The sequence below is a fragment of the Stegodyphus dumicola genome, chromosome 4 (assembly GCF_044657685.1).
Source record: "Stegodyphus dumicola isolate Sdum_Otavi_A_Nest chromosome 4, ASM4465768v1".
NCBI classification, from domain to species: Eukaryota; Metazoa; Arthropoda; class Arachnida; order Araneae; family Eresidae; genus Stegodyphus; species Stegodyphus dumicola.
The window spans coordinates 175,398,500-175,418,153 of NC_140771.1; the positions used below are offsets into that span (position 1 = coordinate 175,398,500).

General features: G+C 34.1%; 1 protein-coding gene across 3 annotated transcripts in view; it reads left to right on the forward strand.

Moving 5' to 3' along the window:
- LOC118188708 (parathyroid hormone/parathyroid hormone-related peptide receptor-like) overlaps positions 1-19,654 on the forward strand; it is a 178,870-nt gene that overhangs the window by 114,323 nt on the left and 44,893 nt on the right. For all 3 annotated transcript variants that reach the window (XM_035359204.2, XM_085815794.1, XM_085815793.1), the window contains exons 4-5: positions 14,617-14,741; positions 19,235-19,329. In XM_035359204.2, the coding sequence (XP_035215095.1) occupies positions 14,617-14,741; positions 19,235-19,329 (220 nt within the window). The remainder of the gene's footprint in view (positions 1-14,616; positions 14,742-19,234; positions 19,330-19,654) is intronic.

The window sequence follows — 19,654 nt, forward strand, 5'->3', positions numbered from 1 at the left end:
AACAATAAAGGGTTATTTACCCTTCCATCTTGTTGTTTCTTGTCACACGAACTTAAGCGATTATTCGCTTATCAGTTCTTAAGATTCTTCACGTTCAACTGTATATTAGCATTTACGTTTCTTACAGTGAGGGACTCTGCAATATTATAAAAAGAATGCGTCGAAACGTTTTCGTTTTTTCTTAGTCTTTATTGATCTGTATCAATTTTTAGATACATTGTGTAAAAATATTTGGTAATTGTAAAATTATTATAAGTTAAAGAAATATCAAAATTGTTATAATTTTTTGGACTCCTTGCTGCAGGTTCCTCGACCCCTTGGGGGTCGAGACCCCACAGTTTAGGAATCTCTGATATACAGTAATGACGCATAAGGCCGGTTAAGACGAAATAATGTATACCAAATTTGTGATTCATATAAATTCGTAAAATAGAAATCACACTGTAAGGAAATAAAAGCAAAATTTGCGATCTGATCTGACAATAGCAAAACTCCTATAAATTTCAATAAAATAATATTAAAATCTAGCTGCACGATAAAATTCCTTCTCCAATTCCTATTTCCTCTTGATTTTTCATTTGTCCCAAATCGTCTTTTCCATTTCCACGTTTAATCTTTTGTGTTCTTTAAGGATAAACAATGCATCCTTACTCTCGGGAGATCATGAACTACTTTTCCAGTATCTAATTTGTTCGTCTGATCGAATGCCTCTCGAGGAACGAACAGATTTGCTCGAATGTTTTGTTTGCAATGTACTGGAAATCCCTAAAGCAAAGAAAATACCGCTGATCTCCGAAAGATTTGGAAATGATTTGATATCCTCGTTCTGAGTGGCAGATCTTCGGGTCGAGGATTTTCCTGCAAATCCACTCAGCATTCGTTATCGAAAGCAAAAGAAAGGCCTTTCCTCCCTCCCTTTGTGGCGGATGTTCAGTAAGCCAGACAGATATCAAGTCGCATCTTCTTAAAGGCATAAAATAAATCCGCAGCTTGTAAGACATCGAGAAATAATGCAGGAAGATTCTAATTAACGGAACGTTTTTCCTCCTTTATAGGCCCAATCAAATTTAGCTTGTTTCCAATTTACTTACTTTCTTCTTTTTCTCTTTGATTTAAATATGGCACAATATCCATTATCCTAATAATACTAGATATGTTGGATAACATGACTCTTAAAATAGATTTGATTAACAAAATAAAAAACGTAGCCGCCAGAAGCTTTAACTTGGTCCATTTTCTGCAATATGAATTTAAAAAAATTCTAGAAAATTAAAAATAATTCTAGAGGAGCTAAATCTTTTTGCAATCTCATTATTATTAAAAAGGAATTTTGGAAGTTGCAGATTTAATGTCGGTTAATTTTGGACCTGTATTATTCCTTTATTTTGCCATCTTGGCGCACTTTCATGATAAATTGGCGCTATTTGTTTTTATTTCCTTGTACGAAGTAAAAAGGAAGTATTGTAATCATGAAAAATTTCTAGTATCGTATTTCAACGAAAATATCCAGTTTGACGGCTATCTAATGCAATTTAACGATGTTTTGTGTGACATCTGTACGGCATTAGCTATTTCATATAACAAATAATCTATAAATACATTAATCGCCATTCACATTCTGTATAAAGCATAGTATCAACGTTATACAATCATTTCTGATTTACAATAAGTAAAATACAATAACACTTTATTAAAAAATTTGCAATTGTAGTTTCACAAAATAAAGCATCGTGTATTAATAAAGCTTCGTGTATAAACCTAGAATATTACTACAGAATTAGGGAATTATCTTTCCCTAATTCTGTAGTAATATTCTAGGTTTGTTCACAGAAAAAGCGATTTTGTTTAATTAATAGGGAGACCGGAAAGTAATGTCGCTTTCTTACATTAAATTCAAACGAATACATTTTAACAAGTTTTTATTTTTAATCAATAATATAATAACCCTCGTTATCAACAACATTTTGCCATCTAACGTGCAGATTTTCAATCCCAGACCGATACAAATCAACTGGTTTTTGAGTAAAATATCTCGAGAGGACATTTTGGACATCATCCAAATTTTCAAATTTTTTGCCACTAAGAAAATATTGTAGGGATCCGAATAAATGGAAATCCAATGCTGCGATATCGGCCGAGTATGGTGGGTGAGTATGGCAGTATCTACCACCTCAATTCATTAAATTTTCCAGTGTTCGTCTTGCACAGTGCGGTCTTGCATTGTCGTGTTGCAGAATGACGCCTTTTCCGTTGACAATTGATGTTTTTCGATTAAAGATTGGTTCACTCCTTTCAATTGTTCAAAATAAGGGTCTGCATTAACAGTTTGTCCAGGTTTCAGCAATTCAAAATGAACACTTCCACGAAAACTCCATTAAACACCCAGAAGCGCCTTTCCGGGATGTAAACCCTTTTTAACCCCTATTAAAACTGCCTTTTGAGTTTGGATTATCATATAGAACTTATTTTCTGGTCACCACTAATCAAACGATCAAAAAACGGTTCTGTATGGTGCCGTTGAAGCAATACGTTGCATGTGATGGATAGGTTGGCTTTGTTCTTTACGGACAGATTATGGGGGACTCAAACACCTGCTTTGCTTATTTTTCCATTCTGCTATAAAATGTTCTTGGATGTTCGACCAAGGTTGGTTAAGAGTGTTTGACATGGATTTGCTTGCACTTCTGCCCTCGGCATGTTGTTGTCGACATGCACAGAAAGGACATTACTTTCCAGTTCCCTATTATTAATGTTTTCTCCGTTTATGTTGTAATTTATTTTAATTTTGGAGATTTATTTTTCACACAAAATTTGGACAAAAATAGGAAATATCTGTAAAGTATGTTTTCTGCGTCCCTTCGTGACTTAATTGGAAGCATACTCGATGCGTATTCAAGAGGTCTCGGGTTCAAGTCCCGGCGAGTGCACTGGACAATTTTCATGTCTCATGTTTAAACAAAGACTAATGACTCTACGTACGTATGAGCGAAGGTTTACATGTTATCAAAATGTAAAATGTATCAGTCATTTTTACAAAAGGGAGATAAATCTATTGAAAAATAAAGTTATATTGCAAACCTAGGTAGCCGCTGATATTCTCGAACAAGAATGCAAATGTTTTGAAATGTTTAAAACTTCATAAGAAATTTATGTTAGGTGAAACTCCATAAAAGTCTAAAAACAAGGCTCGTCGTGTTATCAGAGCGATATAGATCTAATCGCCAAAATTTCGCTGCCTTATTTAGAAACATGTATTTGTTATTTCTCATGATTACATCACTATGGTATAACTAGGTCTTGGCCCTCGAAGTTTTGTGGAAGAGCTAGTATGGCCAGCGGGCTTAAACTATTGGAGATCACTGGTTTAAACCATTAAATTCATAAAGTTATCAAGAGCGTCTTACTTTTTTTATTATTCGCTATATAAAGTTGTAGATGAGTTTTATAGCGAGAGTTAATTAATATCTTATTGCCATAAAATTATATGATAAATTATTTTTCTCTTTTTAACTTATTAATTATTTTATGAGTTTTAAATAAAAGCTTATTTTATAAAAATTTACAATTTTTTGTTACTTATTTTTTAATCTTTAATACCTAGTTTGAGATCTATAATTAATGAGGTATATTAAACTACTCTACTTATCGGAAATGTCTAGTTTTATGTAAATGTTAGTTTTTGTTAAATGTAATAACATAATTTAATTAAGAAAAAATATTATAAAACAAACTTCAAATAATACATCTAATAAATAAAGAAAATTAAAACTAAAAAGTAAAAAATTAGCAATAATAAGAGCTGGCATGATCTGAAGTCTACGAAATTTTACTCAAACCAAAAGCTATTTTGAACAGTCATCCAATAAATGCTATTTTACGAATTCTTAATTAATACAAAGCAATTTTCAGTAAAATTCTTCAACCCAAACTATATGCTTATTTTATTAATACTCGAGGCAAGTATATTAATCTTACTCTTTCAAATTACTTTGTGAATTATTTTTTTTCGAATCTTCTAAAGAAGTGATAAATTGTAATTAATTTTAAGCAAGATTCTGGCATTTATATTTTAGATCATAAAAGGAAACTTAATCAGTCTTTCTGTTAATAATGCATATACTTAATTCAATATTCTAAAAGTAAAGTCCACACTTTATTTAGTTCTAAACCTTTATCTCAAAATTAAATTTTTATCGCAGAAACTGATGTTTCGACATTAAAAGGGGCTGGTGTTTAACTCATTATTATCTGTCAGTGCGGCATGAATATTTGCAGTGGCTGAACAATATTATTATCAATTTTTTGTAACAATTTTCTGTAAAAATAAACTACTATTGAACAGTTAGATAAATATTAAGCAGCTACTTTACTACTTGCTAAAAGAAAGCGCACCAGTGGTCGAGGCTATAAAGCAACTAAACGCTGGTAGTTTGATCCAGGCTCGAATCCTGACAAACGGACTGGCTGCATGAGAATGCCTGTGATTTCCTCCACGTGCAACGTGGATACTAGCCATTTTCCTCTAAAAAGTCCTCCACAAATATATGCCTCTGAATAGGCAGATTTCTCTCGATGTGTTTAGCCAATCAGTTAACTTAATTGCTAAGGCTTGAACCACCCTTCACCGAAATAGGTTTCACATGTTGCTCTGGCGTATTTATCTTCATTTTGAAGGACCAAAAAACAAGAAAAGAAAAAAAGAATGGCTGTGTGGCTAAACCGACAGAAACTGTTGGTGACATCATTGTGTATTGAAATTTATATGACTTAAATAAAATGCGTTATTTCAAATAATTACAGAATTAAATTTCTTGGCAAGGTTAAATAAGTATAAAGATAATCACAAAAAACCTAGTATCCGTATTTAAAATAAACTATCACTATTAGGTAAATCGAATTGCCTGAATTTGCATTTAGCTCCTCGACTGAAAATTATGCAGATTTAGAGCAGTTTTACAAGATATTTTAATCATCTTCGCAAAGCAGTAAGAAATCATAAACGTCAGTTTAATAAGTCAAGAATATTAATGTATTTCAAGCCTTTCACATCATCCAATGCTGAATACTATTTATTTTCCTACATGTTGTTTCAAATTTTAGCATTTCACCTATACGTTTCCGGGTAGCTTAAAGAAGCTGTGAAAATTTGTATCGGCTGCACAATTTTCTAGGATACGATCTGCTTGTGTTTCGGTGATCTTTAAAGCGTGCATTCGAGGATTATGAGTATATTTAACGTCTTACTTCGTTGTTGTTAACAGCTCATAACTGTAAAGAAGACACCGAAATTTGGTAGAAATGAAGCACTGTTTGGTCAATTTAGACACAGTGATTTGGAAATTTCAGTACTTTACGACTGAAAAAGAATCATTACTGTGATTATTCTGAACTACATTTGCTTGAATGTTACTAAATTCTTTTGAATGCTGGTAAACCTGTCTCTGGAACTTTCTATAATGTGTAGCCGTCAATGGACTTTCGAAGTTTTAATGATCTAAGCTACCTCTTTTCCCGCAAGTGCAGTTGTGGTTAAGAGGTTAAGACATATTCCATACATAAAAATTGGATCCTAAAGTATTATGCTTAGGCAAGCATTGTGTTATGTCTATCGTTTTTGACTTTTGGCCAAAATTCATAAAGTTTTCTACCTTCAGCGACATTATGCTTAGGTCCATTTCTTTGCTACAATTAATTATCTGTTTCAGGCATCTGGTTGAGAAGATATGTTCTTGGTTCTTTCTTATCTAGGACCATAACACTTATTTTCTGGGCCGTTTCTTTTGCTAGTTGATCTGCCTGTCAACCGTCGGAAGGGAAAGAATCCCTTTGTGCAATGACTTATAAAAATTTGAACAGAAAATTAATTAAAACAAAATAAAATGTTTAACTAACGGGCTTAATTATATAAAGCAAGTAGATAACTTAATTTAGATATCGAAGAATTAGTAGGAGCTCTATAATTATTGCCTACACCTCTTCTCCAAGCTCATGCTGCAAAGTCTATCTTCCCAAATAAACTAGATTTCACTTCTGTATTCTATAAAAAGGGCTCGTTCGAGCCTTCGTCTCTTCTGCAGTTTGATTCGTCTTCAGTTTACTGCAAGTATTAATCTCAGGTATTGGACAGAGGGTTTTAGAAACACGTTACTGTGAATGCATGTAAAGCAACAACTAATAAAATTAACTACACAATTTTCCTTCTTATTGTTGGCCCACCAGCGGCCGAGCGGTAAAGTGGTTGAACACTGGTAGTTCGGTCCGAAGTTCGAATCCCGCGAACGGGCTGGCCGCATGTGTATTTCGTGGTTTTCCCCATGTGTATACAAACCAGTTGCCCTTAGAAAGTCCTCCACGAAGGCATCCATACCCTTAGGCAGATAGCTCTAGTGTGCTTTGCCGTAATTAAATACACCACCTTCTTAATGTTGTCTTTTTCAACATTCATACACCATTCGTTTCTCTTTTCTACCATTTCTGCTCGAATTTAATAATAATAACTACTCTAAATAAAGATGCTTTGCTTATATTTCTTTTCTCAAATTCTTTACTTATATATTATATTGTTTTACTTATACATTATTTACATACTTATATATTAATAATTGAAGTTTAATTCTAATAGTCCCTAAACACTGCTTTTATTTTGGTTATTTCTTCTTTCTATTTTAAACAATATCAAAACACATCTCAAGATATCAAAAACATATTCATATTTTCCTGGATCGCATGAACCTAGGCAAAATGATATGAATACTAAATGAATATACATATTAAAATGATTTTTTTAATTTATCGGCCTATCTGATCTTGATGAATCTTGGAACGTTTTTCAAATGTTCACCCTTCTCCTGGGATTGTCTGGTTTTCTAGAGGAAAGCTGTCAACAGATCTCTTGACTACTCAGAATGACTACTTGGCTTACTTATTCTCTAATCTACTCAGAATGACATCTCGGATGATTACTGTGCCTTGCCGTTCTTTGAGAAGTAGGTCTTCGAGATCTGATCTATGGATGGGAGGACGCAGCACAATTTTTCTGAGCATTCATCGATGATGACGTTGTGGGGGTAAGCATTGCTGTTATCGACTTGACATGGATGATCAAATGCACAATAGCAAAACGTCTCATCAGCTCCGTTTCTGAAACAGAGTGAAGATTCGTTACAAATATTAGTTCTGTAACTTAACAGGGCCTTGGCTTACGATAGCTCGTGCACAATTTATTCGACTAGCTGGTGACAAGTATCATGAGGTTCTCTTCTAAAGTAATGAAAATAGGGTGATGTGACAGTTGCACAGTATGTAGCACAGAAGGTAGAAAATAGGGTGATGTATCGATACAATACTCACATGACTGAAAAGAATGGTTTCCTTTCTATGCTGGTGTTACTTGTATGCAGGTACCATGAAAACAATAATTTAATTTAATTCTTAGGTTTATTATTATGCACCACTCCTAATTATAAATCTTATTGCTATGGTGTATGTCGTAGCGTCGACAGGTTGATGAGTATGATATGGTATGCCATCATGTGGCCATTTGGATTGTGTGCATGGTAGATCGAATATCTGTGCCGGTGGAAAATGTGCTTTAATTCTCATGCATATATTTTCATTATCGAAATTTTTACGGTGTCGATCATAACGCTAGTAATGAATGTTTAATGTACTCCAGGATCGATTCTATGCCAATGTCGAGTCTACGCTGCGTCGATTCCATGAAATCTTTATTCTATGCAAAGTCGATCCTATAAGTCTGAAAGCTCCAGTTATTCTGTATAAATCCTTTTCTTTTGTCAGAAAGCTCTTGCGTACTTTCCGTTAATTATTTAACTAACCATCACTATAACATTTTGCCTTAATCATTTAACTAACCACCACTATAACATTTATACCAACTTCGTTTGGAAGAATGCAAGTTTATAAATATTTTAATTTGCTTTTGGCTTGTTTTGGTGTTAGAACCGTCTTTAGCAAAGTCATTCTAGACATTCTAGAGCATTTCATTACATTACAATACGGTTACACTGCCTTGCGTTATTTCACCCTATGATGCCATGCATTTATGATCCATGCTGATGGGCAAATTTTATCACTGACTTGAGAATGTCAGTGTGCATCTCATTAATTATTACTGGTCTTCATTTTATCCTCTGTCTTCTGTTTTAATCCTATTATAGTAATATATCTAAATTTAAACTTTCATCCCACTCGGGTGAAAGTTAACCCGTACGCACCGGTGACTAACAGGGCTTCATGATTCTTTAGGCTTTAATTTAAATTTAACAATCAATTTAATTGATGTAACATAAAATACGTTTCATTTAAAAGGTGTCCAACTGATAATTTGAAGAATATTTAAAACATTAATCAAATGGAAGATAAACACGCAGTTATAGATAAAATTAGACATAAAAGCAACTTTAAGTTAGCATGATTTTGAATAAAGCTCGCCATTTCGTGGGTGATAAGAAAGAGTCCCATGTTTTCAGGGGCAAAAATATTTTTGCACAAAATGGAAAGTAAAAAATTATTTGTATCGAAAGCAGTAGGTGAAGCAGAAACAAAATTAGCTCCCTCTCTTCAGAAGTCATAAAAAGCTAAAACTCAGATATTAACATTCTGAAAGCTTTAGAAAGAAATAGATTAGGTTTTGTTCCTGAAGAAGATTTTAAAATTAACAATTTTAATAACTGAAAAATTCTGAGTTATTAGTGGAGTTCAGCTTTATGTAATAAGCTATGTGTATAATAAATATGAATTTGATATTTAATCTCATTTTTAATCGCCGACTGGATGTAATATTTTAGAGTTATAAATGAAGCAAAACGAAGGTGTTTATACAAGAAAAATTCTCACCTTTATGAGCTTTGTGTGATTCTGGACATGTCATGGATGCTGCTCATCTGGACATGTGCTTTGCACTTAAGTGTTTGGACTGTACTGTAAAGAAGTATTGGAGAGCTCGTAGTCTAATGACCTGATGGTCATTGACCAGGCATTTGATAAATATAAGAAAAAGCTTTAAATATTAGGCATCGTAGCGAAGAAAAGCAAGTGATATTATTTGCGAAGGAGAAAGCTTGCAATATTTTCAAAATTTCCTTAATTCACAGAATTGCAACATTGAAAAGAATATTTCTAAACAGTCTTTCTGTTTTCTTGAAGGAGAAAATATTTTTTTCTCGCGGAGTCATTTTATTTTCAGGTTTCAGGTTTCATTACATTGGGGGGGGGGAAACTTGCAATTCCGTTACATATCACAATAAAATTAACTTTCAAACTTCAATGAAATTAATTGACTGAAGACTTCAAATTATAAGTCTATATCAAAGAAGAACTTAAAAATTTTTGAACTCAAAATAAAATTATTTTAATTTAAACTAAATAACTGCTAAATAAAAAAATTTAAACTCAATATCTGCTTCGCATTTATGTTATATATAGAGAAAACCACGGAAGGTCTCCCATAGCCAACCCATTCGCTCGAGTTTGGACCGAGTCGAACTACCAGTGTTCAGTGGTCCTGACTATTCAGCTATTGATGGACAAGTGTACGGAACAAGTGGGATTAGAAAGATTTTAATCAGTCCATTTACTATAGGATATAAAATGTATATTTTATTGATTACACTGGCAATGTAAAATAATATATATTCCAAAGTGTTGCTAAAATTTACAGATAAAAAATAAAATATTCCATAGATGAAAAATGTCCTATTATATTAACAAAAACATATAAAAGAAGCTTATGCCTTCTCAACTAGAAAGTACGGGATTGTGTTTGTCTGGTTGTTATCTAAACACGTTAACAACTCTTTGAAGTTTATAAAAAAATAGCAATGGCTCATATATGAATAAATAATATAAACAGTTATGTTTATCTTCATACGACCGTATGACACCATTTCTCTGAGGAGCCTTCTAGATTTTGCAGAATATAGTGATGTGCTCAGTTGAATGCCTCTGAACAAAACGGAGATTCTTAAACTCGAAATTACATCGCTATCCCTCTCTGGGGTGTTTTTCAGCCGCTGGGGAAAACGCTTTGTAGGATGCGCCGAACTATCTACCGCTTCATTGCTCAAATCGTTTCCGAACACCATAAACATCGGTCCTTCCATATACTGAAGTCAACCAAAACTGCGACTAGATGGTTTTATAGGTGCAACGTATAATACGGCTTAGTAAGCCGTTGCGAGGAATAAATCTCATTGGTCTATTCCATGGCCCATTTTCATGTGCGTGACAAAAGTTGCGCTAGTCAATTATTTTCTTTTCTGCTTCACGTTCTTCAGAGATATAAACTATTCTCCTTTAAACTATTTTACGGTCTATCGTATTTTTGGATGTTATACAAATACTGCGTTAAAGTTAGGTTTTGAATGGGATAGAGCCCTTTATTGCAGTCACACGTCTTTAAATAAAAATTGCAGTTTTCTTCGTTCTAATTTATAAAATTATTTTTAAAGGGACTTTTATAAAATTATGGAAATGTTGCGTTACATTATGTCAGGGAACCATGCATTTATCTTTCCCTCAACATGGCAAGAACTGGTACTATACGAAAGATTGGATTTTTAATTTGATCTTCCACACGCCTTGCAAATAGCTATTTTATTGAGTGGTTACCATTTGATGCGTTCAATTTTTTAATTTACCATTTGATGTGATGCAATTAACTTCGTAAATTTGAGTGATACAATTAACAAATAATAATTGTATTTTTTAAAAACCTCATCAGTTTATAGGCACTAAATATTTTCATAAATCTTTCATATTTATTGATTAGGTTAACTAACTGATATATTTTCTATATTTCATATTTAAAACATTTAACATTAATGAATGGTAGTAGCATCATTCTCATTCCTGAGACCATATATAAGATACTTTGCTCAGAACTGCTTATTTCTCATAAATATTTTAAAATCGTCCTCTGTGTTCTTCAATAATAAGCTGTAAACAATCATAAGATTATTTTAAAAACAAATGAAAATGTAACTCCGTTCTGTATTTACAGCTTTTACTCTCCTTCCTCCCCCCTATATATATTTTCTCCAATTCCTCCCTGTTGAAACGATATTTATATTCTCCTTTCCTTTTTCAGTCTTTTTATAGAACTATCAATTCAACAATTCTTTTCATTTTGACAGATTCCACTAAATTTCATGTATATGTATTATCAGGTTCAGTGTTCCGCCTTACTTGCTTTGGGAACATGCAAAGACCTGACTCGGAACAGGGAGCTTACTAAAGCTATGTTCAATAAATGTGGGAAGTAGACAAGATACACAGGAAGGGTATACGAAACCCTTTACTTTTCACTCTTTACAATAATTTCCGAACTTCGGAATACAGAGACCAACCACTTGTGGTCTGAACGTAAGAATATAAAAATATTAACTAAACTCTAACTTAACTTTGGAATAATAAACAAGGGCCTACGTGGAAGATTGGCCGTATATTAACAGGAAGCCGTATGTAGTACAGAGAACTGTTAACACTACAATACGCTTAAAATTATCAAGAGGATTAAACCTCTGGCCTGGAAGGCAACCAGCAACCGAGTAAAACTGCTAAGGCAAGCGACCTGCTTCGACTAACTCCTTCCTCTCTCTCGCTTGGCAAAAAGCCACAACTTAAGTACTTGGCGTTCGACAGACAAATTTGCATAAATAAGTTAAAGCTTTTAATTCTGGTCGGAAGTAAGAAATAAGAAGTGATAGTAAAGATTTAAAATAAAATAAACGTTAGTAAAACTTAAGATCCTTACAGTATTATCTGTTATCTGTATATGTATTATCGTAATATAATAACTAATATTAATCAAAACAGAATTCAGGCCTAAATTTACCCTTTTTTAACCGTACCATTTCAAATAAACTTTTTAAGTTCAGCATGTTACCTTTTACATTTTATATAATTTATCATAGATGACAGCACACAGGACTTGAACAGAAAGTCCGCCCTTACTGAATGCTGTTGCCGTAGCAAAAATATATACTATCTGGCAAATTTATGAGGCATAATTGGAAGTTTTCCAGTCTGCAATGCAAATCCTGAATGAAACGTTTGCCACCGGTCGTGCCGATCCTAGGCAGAAAATTTTGTGCGGAATATGCAAACCTTTGGACGTTGTAACTACCCGAAATTTACTGCGTGATGGAACACAGTAAATTTCGGGACACATGTATAATTTTGGAACACACGTATAGATATTAATATAAAATTTTGGAACACATGTATAGATATTAATCTAAAATTTTGGAACACATGTATAGATATTAATATAAAATTTTGGAACACATGTATAGATATTAATATAAAATTTTGGAACACATGTATAGATATTACCTGCTTTACCAATGTTCATTTTAAAAATTTCCTTTTTACGAAAGATTGTAATATGCTATATTAAGTTAATATACTACATTATGAAAGTCAATATACTACATTATGAAAAACAGAGTTAGTTAATATACTATATTATGAAAAACAGAGCATCTACAGAAAGTGTAACTGCAAATTCTGTCTTTGCAAGATAATGTGAAACATGTAATACAGGAAGTAGAATAATTTGAATTATTTACGTCAATACAGTTATCATTATGCGTGTCTTTCTCTAAATTCTACTCTTTACTCTGCACGTTGTAGTATTGAATGAAAAATAGTTTGTACAGACAATTAGGTTACTTGGAAACAGGAGACGTAAAAAATGAACAATGCCCTCGCCACAACTCGAAACTCGGGCTCCTCGAATACGCGCCTAGCGTGCTGACCATTACACCACGAAAGAATGCTAAGAAGGCGGGAGAAATACCTTATAAGTTTTAAGTGTGTTTAAGAGTGCATTGAGGCGTATCCAGAGTTATGAAGATTTGTTGGAGAAATTTAGAAACGCATCCCATATGACTTATATTTTCGATGATAGTATAAATCAGGTGATCAAACTAGCCAAAAAAGAAGAGGGATATTATTAACTCTAAATAAGGCTCGCTTTGCTGTTGCAGTATAAACAGTGGCTTATCCTTGCTGGGAAATCTTCCAGTAAACTTCGCAATTACGAAATTGCGACTGATAATCAGATGTCACTGACGTATCAAACAATCATTATGGTGGTTAGAACATTTATAACAGGTAATATTCTGCTAAATTTAGTATCTTTCATAGAAGGATATTACTTGGTGGCGGATATGTTGGGCACGAATGCAAACTTCTTTACCTCTCTCATCTCTTCAGTGATAGATACTTACATTGACGAGCCAAAACATTATGACCGTCCCCACATATTTCAGTGAACTCACCTGGATGATATGCAGGGCACGTGATTAAGTGCGAATGGTATTCAACTGCTGCTGGAGAAAATAATGAATCCTTCTAGCACTTACTTTTGAAAGTAATGCCAAAGTATATTGATCTAAGCGAATTTGATAGAGGGCAGATAATGACCTAAAGACTAGGAAGGAGTATCACCGAAATTGCACGACTGGTAGGTTGTGTACGATATGTCGTTGTTAGTATTTATGCAAAGTGGATAAATGGTAAACTCTCAGCAGATGCCAAGGATCCACGCGACGATGAACGGAATGGACGTCCACGCGTCATCAAAGAAAAAGGACGTCGTAGACTGTCCCGCTTGGTACAGGAAAATCGGCGCCAGACTGTGGCTCATCTGACAGTCCAATAGAGTGCAGATCCAAGCGCAAGTGTTTCGAAACACACAGCTTAGATGACACTGTTGGATATGGGACGGCGCAGACAGACGTCCAACTAGTGTGCCTCTTTATACCAAACGTCATTGCCAAATACGCTTGCAGTGGGCTCAGGAACATCAAGACTGGTCCATGGAGAAGTGGAGCAGAGTTGTCTGTTGAGATGAATTGCGATTTTTGATTCATTATGACGACTGTCGGGTCAGGGTACGTCGTCTTCCAGGCGAACAGTTGCTCCCCCTCTGTAGAGCAGATCATACACAGCTTGACGATCGCGGTATTATGCTTTAGGAGACGTTCACATGGGCGACTCTGTGACCCTTAGTTGTGGTAGAACACACCATTGAAAGCTGCATGTGCACTCTTATATGGCTTCTGCTTTCCCAAAAGGAAATGAAATCTTCTTTCTTTTCTTCTTTCTGACATCCTTGCCAGGGCGAGTTGCAGCTGTTTTGCAGGTCAAAGGTAACGCGTTACTGATTAGGTGGTCATAATGGTTTAGCTCTTCAGTATTTGTGATCGCCGTTTTTGCCTGTACAAAATCGTAATATATGAGCGAAGAGGAAATTAGGAACATCCAGTCAGCTAGGCATGATGCTCGATGCAACAATGCAATCTAGCGGTAGGTTTTTGAGGTGTTAAGGGTAATTTGCAAGACAATTTATATTCCTTTAATTCTTGTTGTTGTGATAAATAACCTTAGTAGATGTTTTGTCAAGCGTTATCCAAAATAAATTGGCGCTGCTGTATGGATATCATTTAGTTAAATAGCTTTGCTACTTATTCGTTTTTTACATCCATGAATTTGATAATTTCATTTCCAATAGTGATGTTGAGATGTGTTAAGCAGTTAAACTTTCTTTTTGTTGTAATAACTTTCTTATCTGATTCTGGTTTGCAGCCTTGGCCAGCAAATTCTGCTCAGAAGATGGCACCTGGTGGAGAGATCCTGTAACTAACAACACTTGGACGAACTACACTTTATGTGTCCTCAGCCAGCAGCCAAGAGACGAGTCTGGTTACACTGTAAGTCTCGTTTTACAGTTTGGAAAAAATTCTCATTGAATCAAAAGTGAATCATCATATAGAACAATCAGAATACAAATTTTGCTAATTATATTGCATTTAATTATGTTATGTATCTTCATTTGAGAATAGTTATTTAATTTAATAACCAGGCAAGAGCGAAAATTATCAGTATAAATCAAGAAATGCATAGAAAGGAAACTCGTAAAGGAGTTTGGGGTATACTACAAGTTGTGTTCTTTAAATTAGGCAAAATTGGGACCTGTCCGCTGCCGACTAATAAAAAATGGCAGAAATAGAAATATACCTATAAATCTACATGCATCAGCTAAAAGTGTGCTCAGCCATTGAGCCTGCACATCCATTCACATATAGGATGTGATGCGATAATATGTATCACAAGAAATCTAAAAGCATGCATTCGTTAATATTCAAGGCGTTAAAAACAAAGACCCTTTTCTAGGAACAGACGTGGTTTTTAACATGTTAGGAAATGAGAAAATGTAGCGCTTGAAAGTTGTTGAAATCTAAGGAGCACTGTAATTCGATCAATTTGTGCTACTCTCCAGCAACACTTAGCGTTTTCGCCATAAGGTAATTGGCTTGATTGAATTCTAGCTGAGTCTTTAAATTGCTGAAATCTTTGAAGATATAATTTTTCCAATATTCACTATGAGAAATCTGCAAACCTTCTTCAGCAAATTTGACATATTTGGATATTTCATTTTTTTCTGAGGGCCGATTAGTGAGCAACTACTTGACAACAATAGGAGCAGTTTTAACTGCTCCGAATATCCGGTGCGGAGTCCGTTCTTAAAAACTATTGACAGTTTTGGAGGAAGTCATTCTTATAATTCCGTTGAAATAACTCACGAAAGATTTAATACACATATTATAGCAATGTATATTTGTTACTCCTAATTTAGAACTTTCCAACATTTTTTAAACTAGGAATCAAATTAGCAACAAATATTGTTTAGTTTCAAAATCGTATTATTTTGTATAACACACGTAATCTAAATAATTTTAAAACGTAAATTCGTTTCCAGACTGATTTCACGGTTTCAGTGCATTCCAGAAGGATAGCAAATCATCAGCAAGAAGAGCTTTCACAACAGAATAGTCGCTGGCCAGCAGGTCTGGAAGCTCATTAACCCCTTAACTGCCGCGGAAAACGTACAAGTTTCATTTCCCAGTGCCACGGTTTTTTACATAGGCAAGCGTAGTTATGCGATGTATTAGGAGGAAAATTAGTGCAAGTTTTACTTTATAAAAACTGTTTACTTTCACAAAATAAAGAATAAAAGAAAAAATAAATGCACAAAATTTAATGCTTTGAGTAAAAGTATAATAAATAAAATGTAAGTATAATAAAAAAGTTCCCTAAAATGGAGTTTCAATCAATTCGTTTTTAGAACAGTAATGTGTAATACCAGGTTTCAGTGTTATACCTTGTGAAATCAGTATGCCTAAAAAAACATATATTTCTTCTGAACTGGTTGAATGCTACGATTTTGTTCTTGATTTTTCGTTTGCAAGATGTTGGTTCATATACTTGTCTACAAAACGGTTAGTTTCAGTAACAATATGAAGCACGAGCAGTTCATCAAAAATTAATTCAAAAAAGATAAAATGGGTTTGAAACATCCGTTATATCTTTCTTTATTCCTGGAACCTACTAAAAAAATTAAGCGAAAACGGAGGACACAGAATAAGAAAAATGCGTTTTACTCAAACAACACCAGCCAATACCACACCGTCATTACTTTCACCGCTTTAGACACACCCTTCTCTCCAATTTCTTCCCACACTTCTCTGAAATAGTATTCTCCTTCGCATACATTGTCAAGGTCATTGTGGTGTTGTATTCCAAAGCTTTGCGAAGAATTTTACGGGTAGCAGCGCAAAGCAAATTATAGTAGTTTGGAAGGGCGTATATATACGCCCGGGGCAGTTAACGCATCGGCTGAGCAAGGCGTATATATATGCCCGCGGCAGTTAAGGGGTTAATATATATATACTGAACAATAATGTACTAATAATTGAAATTTGAAATAGATCAGTATCAGTTTGTTTAAAATTTAATGTTTGTTTTCCATATCAACCACACGGAATCTTTAAATATTAATGTCTTTGATCCAGCTAAACTGTTATCAACTAAATCAACAGCCTGAATTTTACGAATAGCATTTAAGCATCATATGTTGACTAATTTGCTGACTAATGCTGATTTTATGGATGCTAATCAGGGCGTCTTTAATGCATTTACTGAAGAAATTAAACCGTCGGCCTGTTGAGTGGTACTTTCTACTGCCAACTTGAGAAGTATACATAATATTATCATATTCTAAATCATTTTGGACGTTGTCATGTGTTCCACAGTTTTCGCTATAACGTAACTAGTGATTTAGGTATATATATATATATACAGTGTCCAGCAAAGAACACTGTGTATACATATACCTTAATCACTGATTTCAAAATTAAAAATTTCAAAAACAAAGATTGATAGAGGAATACAACAAGCGGCATATTAATTGTGAAAGCTGTAAGAAAATTATATATAGAAGTTTCGAAATAACGGTTTCAACGCTGCCAACTAATGACGCTGTACGCTGGCACATATGTTTAATCACAATCCCCTACTTTAACTCTGAGCATGGAAATTCTTGTTGCTACTTTCTAAACTTCAGAAAATTTATACAGGGTGATTCTAAATTGTTTTACACACTAAGAGGGGTGATAGTACCCATCCTGATGAACAGTAATTACCATAGAACATAGGGTCGCGTTTCACTCTGAGGGACATAAAAGAAGAAAGTCGAAACGCATCAAGAAAGAACAAGGAGATTATCTACTAAGACTATCAAGAATTAACCGTACGCAAATTTGCACCGCGAAAAAGCAGTGTTTTGTTCTTAGTTGTCCGGAGAAAGCTAATCACAGCAGACGGTGTCATTGAAAACGGCAAACAACATCATCGCTTTCAAGTATTACTTCGGCAACATCGTTTGAAACTTTTCGTGAATGCCAACCCTTTCCAGTGTTGATTGAAGAATGCGAGAAAGCTTTTTTTTTTTTTTTTTTTTTTTTTGTTATCTCAAAAAGCAGTGCAGGAAGTTTGCGAAATGTACAAACGCCAGAAATGGAAGGGCGAGTTGTTGGCATTTTGAGGACTTTCTGTGAGTTTTTAAATAAATAATAAATCTGATTGCGCAAATTTTGGTCTCGTTTATTCGCTTTCCCAACACTGTTGTAAGTTCAGCTTGGAATTTTAATATTCCTCTTTTCTGCCTCTCAAAGTGGAACGCGACCTTATGTTCTACGGTAATTATTGCTCGTCTGGATGGGTACTATGACCCCTCTAAATTGTTTATCTTTGAACTGTATTTGTTATTTTGAACCGTATTTCATGTAAGTAGCAATTCCAGAAAATTCAGATGATGGAGTGCTATTTATACGCATTACATATTGAGATTACAGCGCCATCTGTTTGCAGCTTTTGTAAGTATTATTTGCAAACTTCCGTATAACAATCTTGCAGATTTCGCAATAAATATATCGGTTTTTCCCCTTTATCTAGCTTTGTTTTCGAGATTTTTAATTTTGAATTCAGGGACCCATTTGCTGAACACCTTTCTGGTGTATAAATATCTGCAGGAACTTTTTGTTTGTTCTTGTGTTTCGAATGTTTTATCTTAATGCCTGTTTGCCACTGTTAGGAGGTACTGTGACCTAGCCAATTGTTATCTAACATCTTAATATCGGCATTACAGAATTAGCATCATTAAACACGCATCACATGTTTAAAAGCTTTTGGATGCAATCAAGTTCAACAAAAATTTTTAAACTGGTGTTTAATAAAAATAATAATACAAAATTTTTGCATTGAAAATATTTTTAATAAATTATTACTGAATGACAAACTAACACATCCACTATGTATGCAAGCAAATGGTTCGTTAGCCAATGCACTTATTATTTGTCATTAAGTAACATCTTTCAGCAGATTCACTATTAATAGAAATGTGTATAAATTACTTATTAGGTATATATAAGTAATTAATCAAAGTTTTGTTGCTGATATTAACACATTATTTTTAAACGGTTCTAGCACTAAATTTCTGTAACTTTAAGCATAGAAGTAATTTAGGAGTATGTATAGTGTTTTCAAATCACCTATTCGGGAAATTACTATATTCTTGCGCATAAATTGAAATTGTAATTTGCAAGTGTAGTGTCGAGTTGGCTTAAACCGTAAAACCTGTTTTAATCTTATACTCTATTTGACATCGAGTTATCGCCAATAAGAAAATATAGCCAGGTTGCTTAGGAGTTTTTAAATGCCTGTGTATTATATAAGTTATCTGACAGCCCCTGACAGTAAAGATAGCTGAAAATACAGATAAAATCGATTTTATGAAACTGAAAACAATGTCACATCTTCTATCTGTTAATGAAGTACATCATAATAATTCCTGTGTGTATTTCAGGTTCATACTCCAGTCATCAAAGCTATTTCCCAAGCTGGATACTCCATCTCCCTCACCTTACTAGTCATAGCATGCCTCCTTTTGGCCACTGTTAAGTAAGTATTCTCTCGCCTACCACAAATGAGCAAACTGCTAGCGAAAAGCGAATATCGTACGCCTATGGCTTTAATAAAGCAACCAGACTAGTTGCACGCCGAACCGATTCATACGGCCGAGTATTTGCATCAACTTCCATTTGTTAACTTTAAACTGTACTCTGTACGGTTCGCGTAATTTGCCAAAATGTGATGGGAGAAACGCCTGGAAGAAACACGCAACTTAACTTTGAGCTACTTAAGTCATTTTCTCTGTGCACCTGCAATATTTCTATTGGAAAAAGTACAGAATTAATTAAGTATTATATAGAGGAAAGCGGAAATA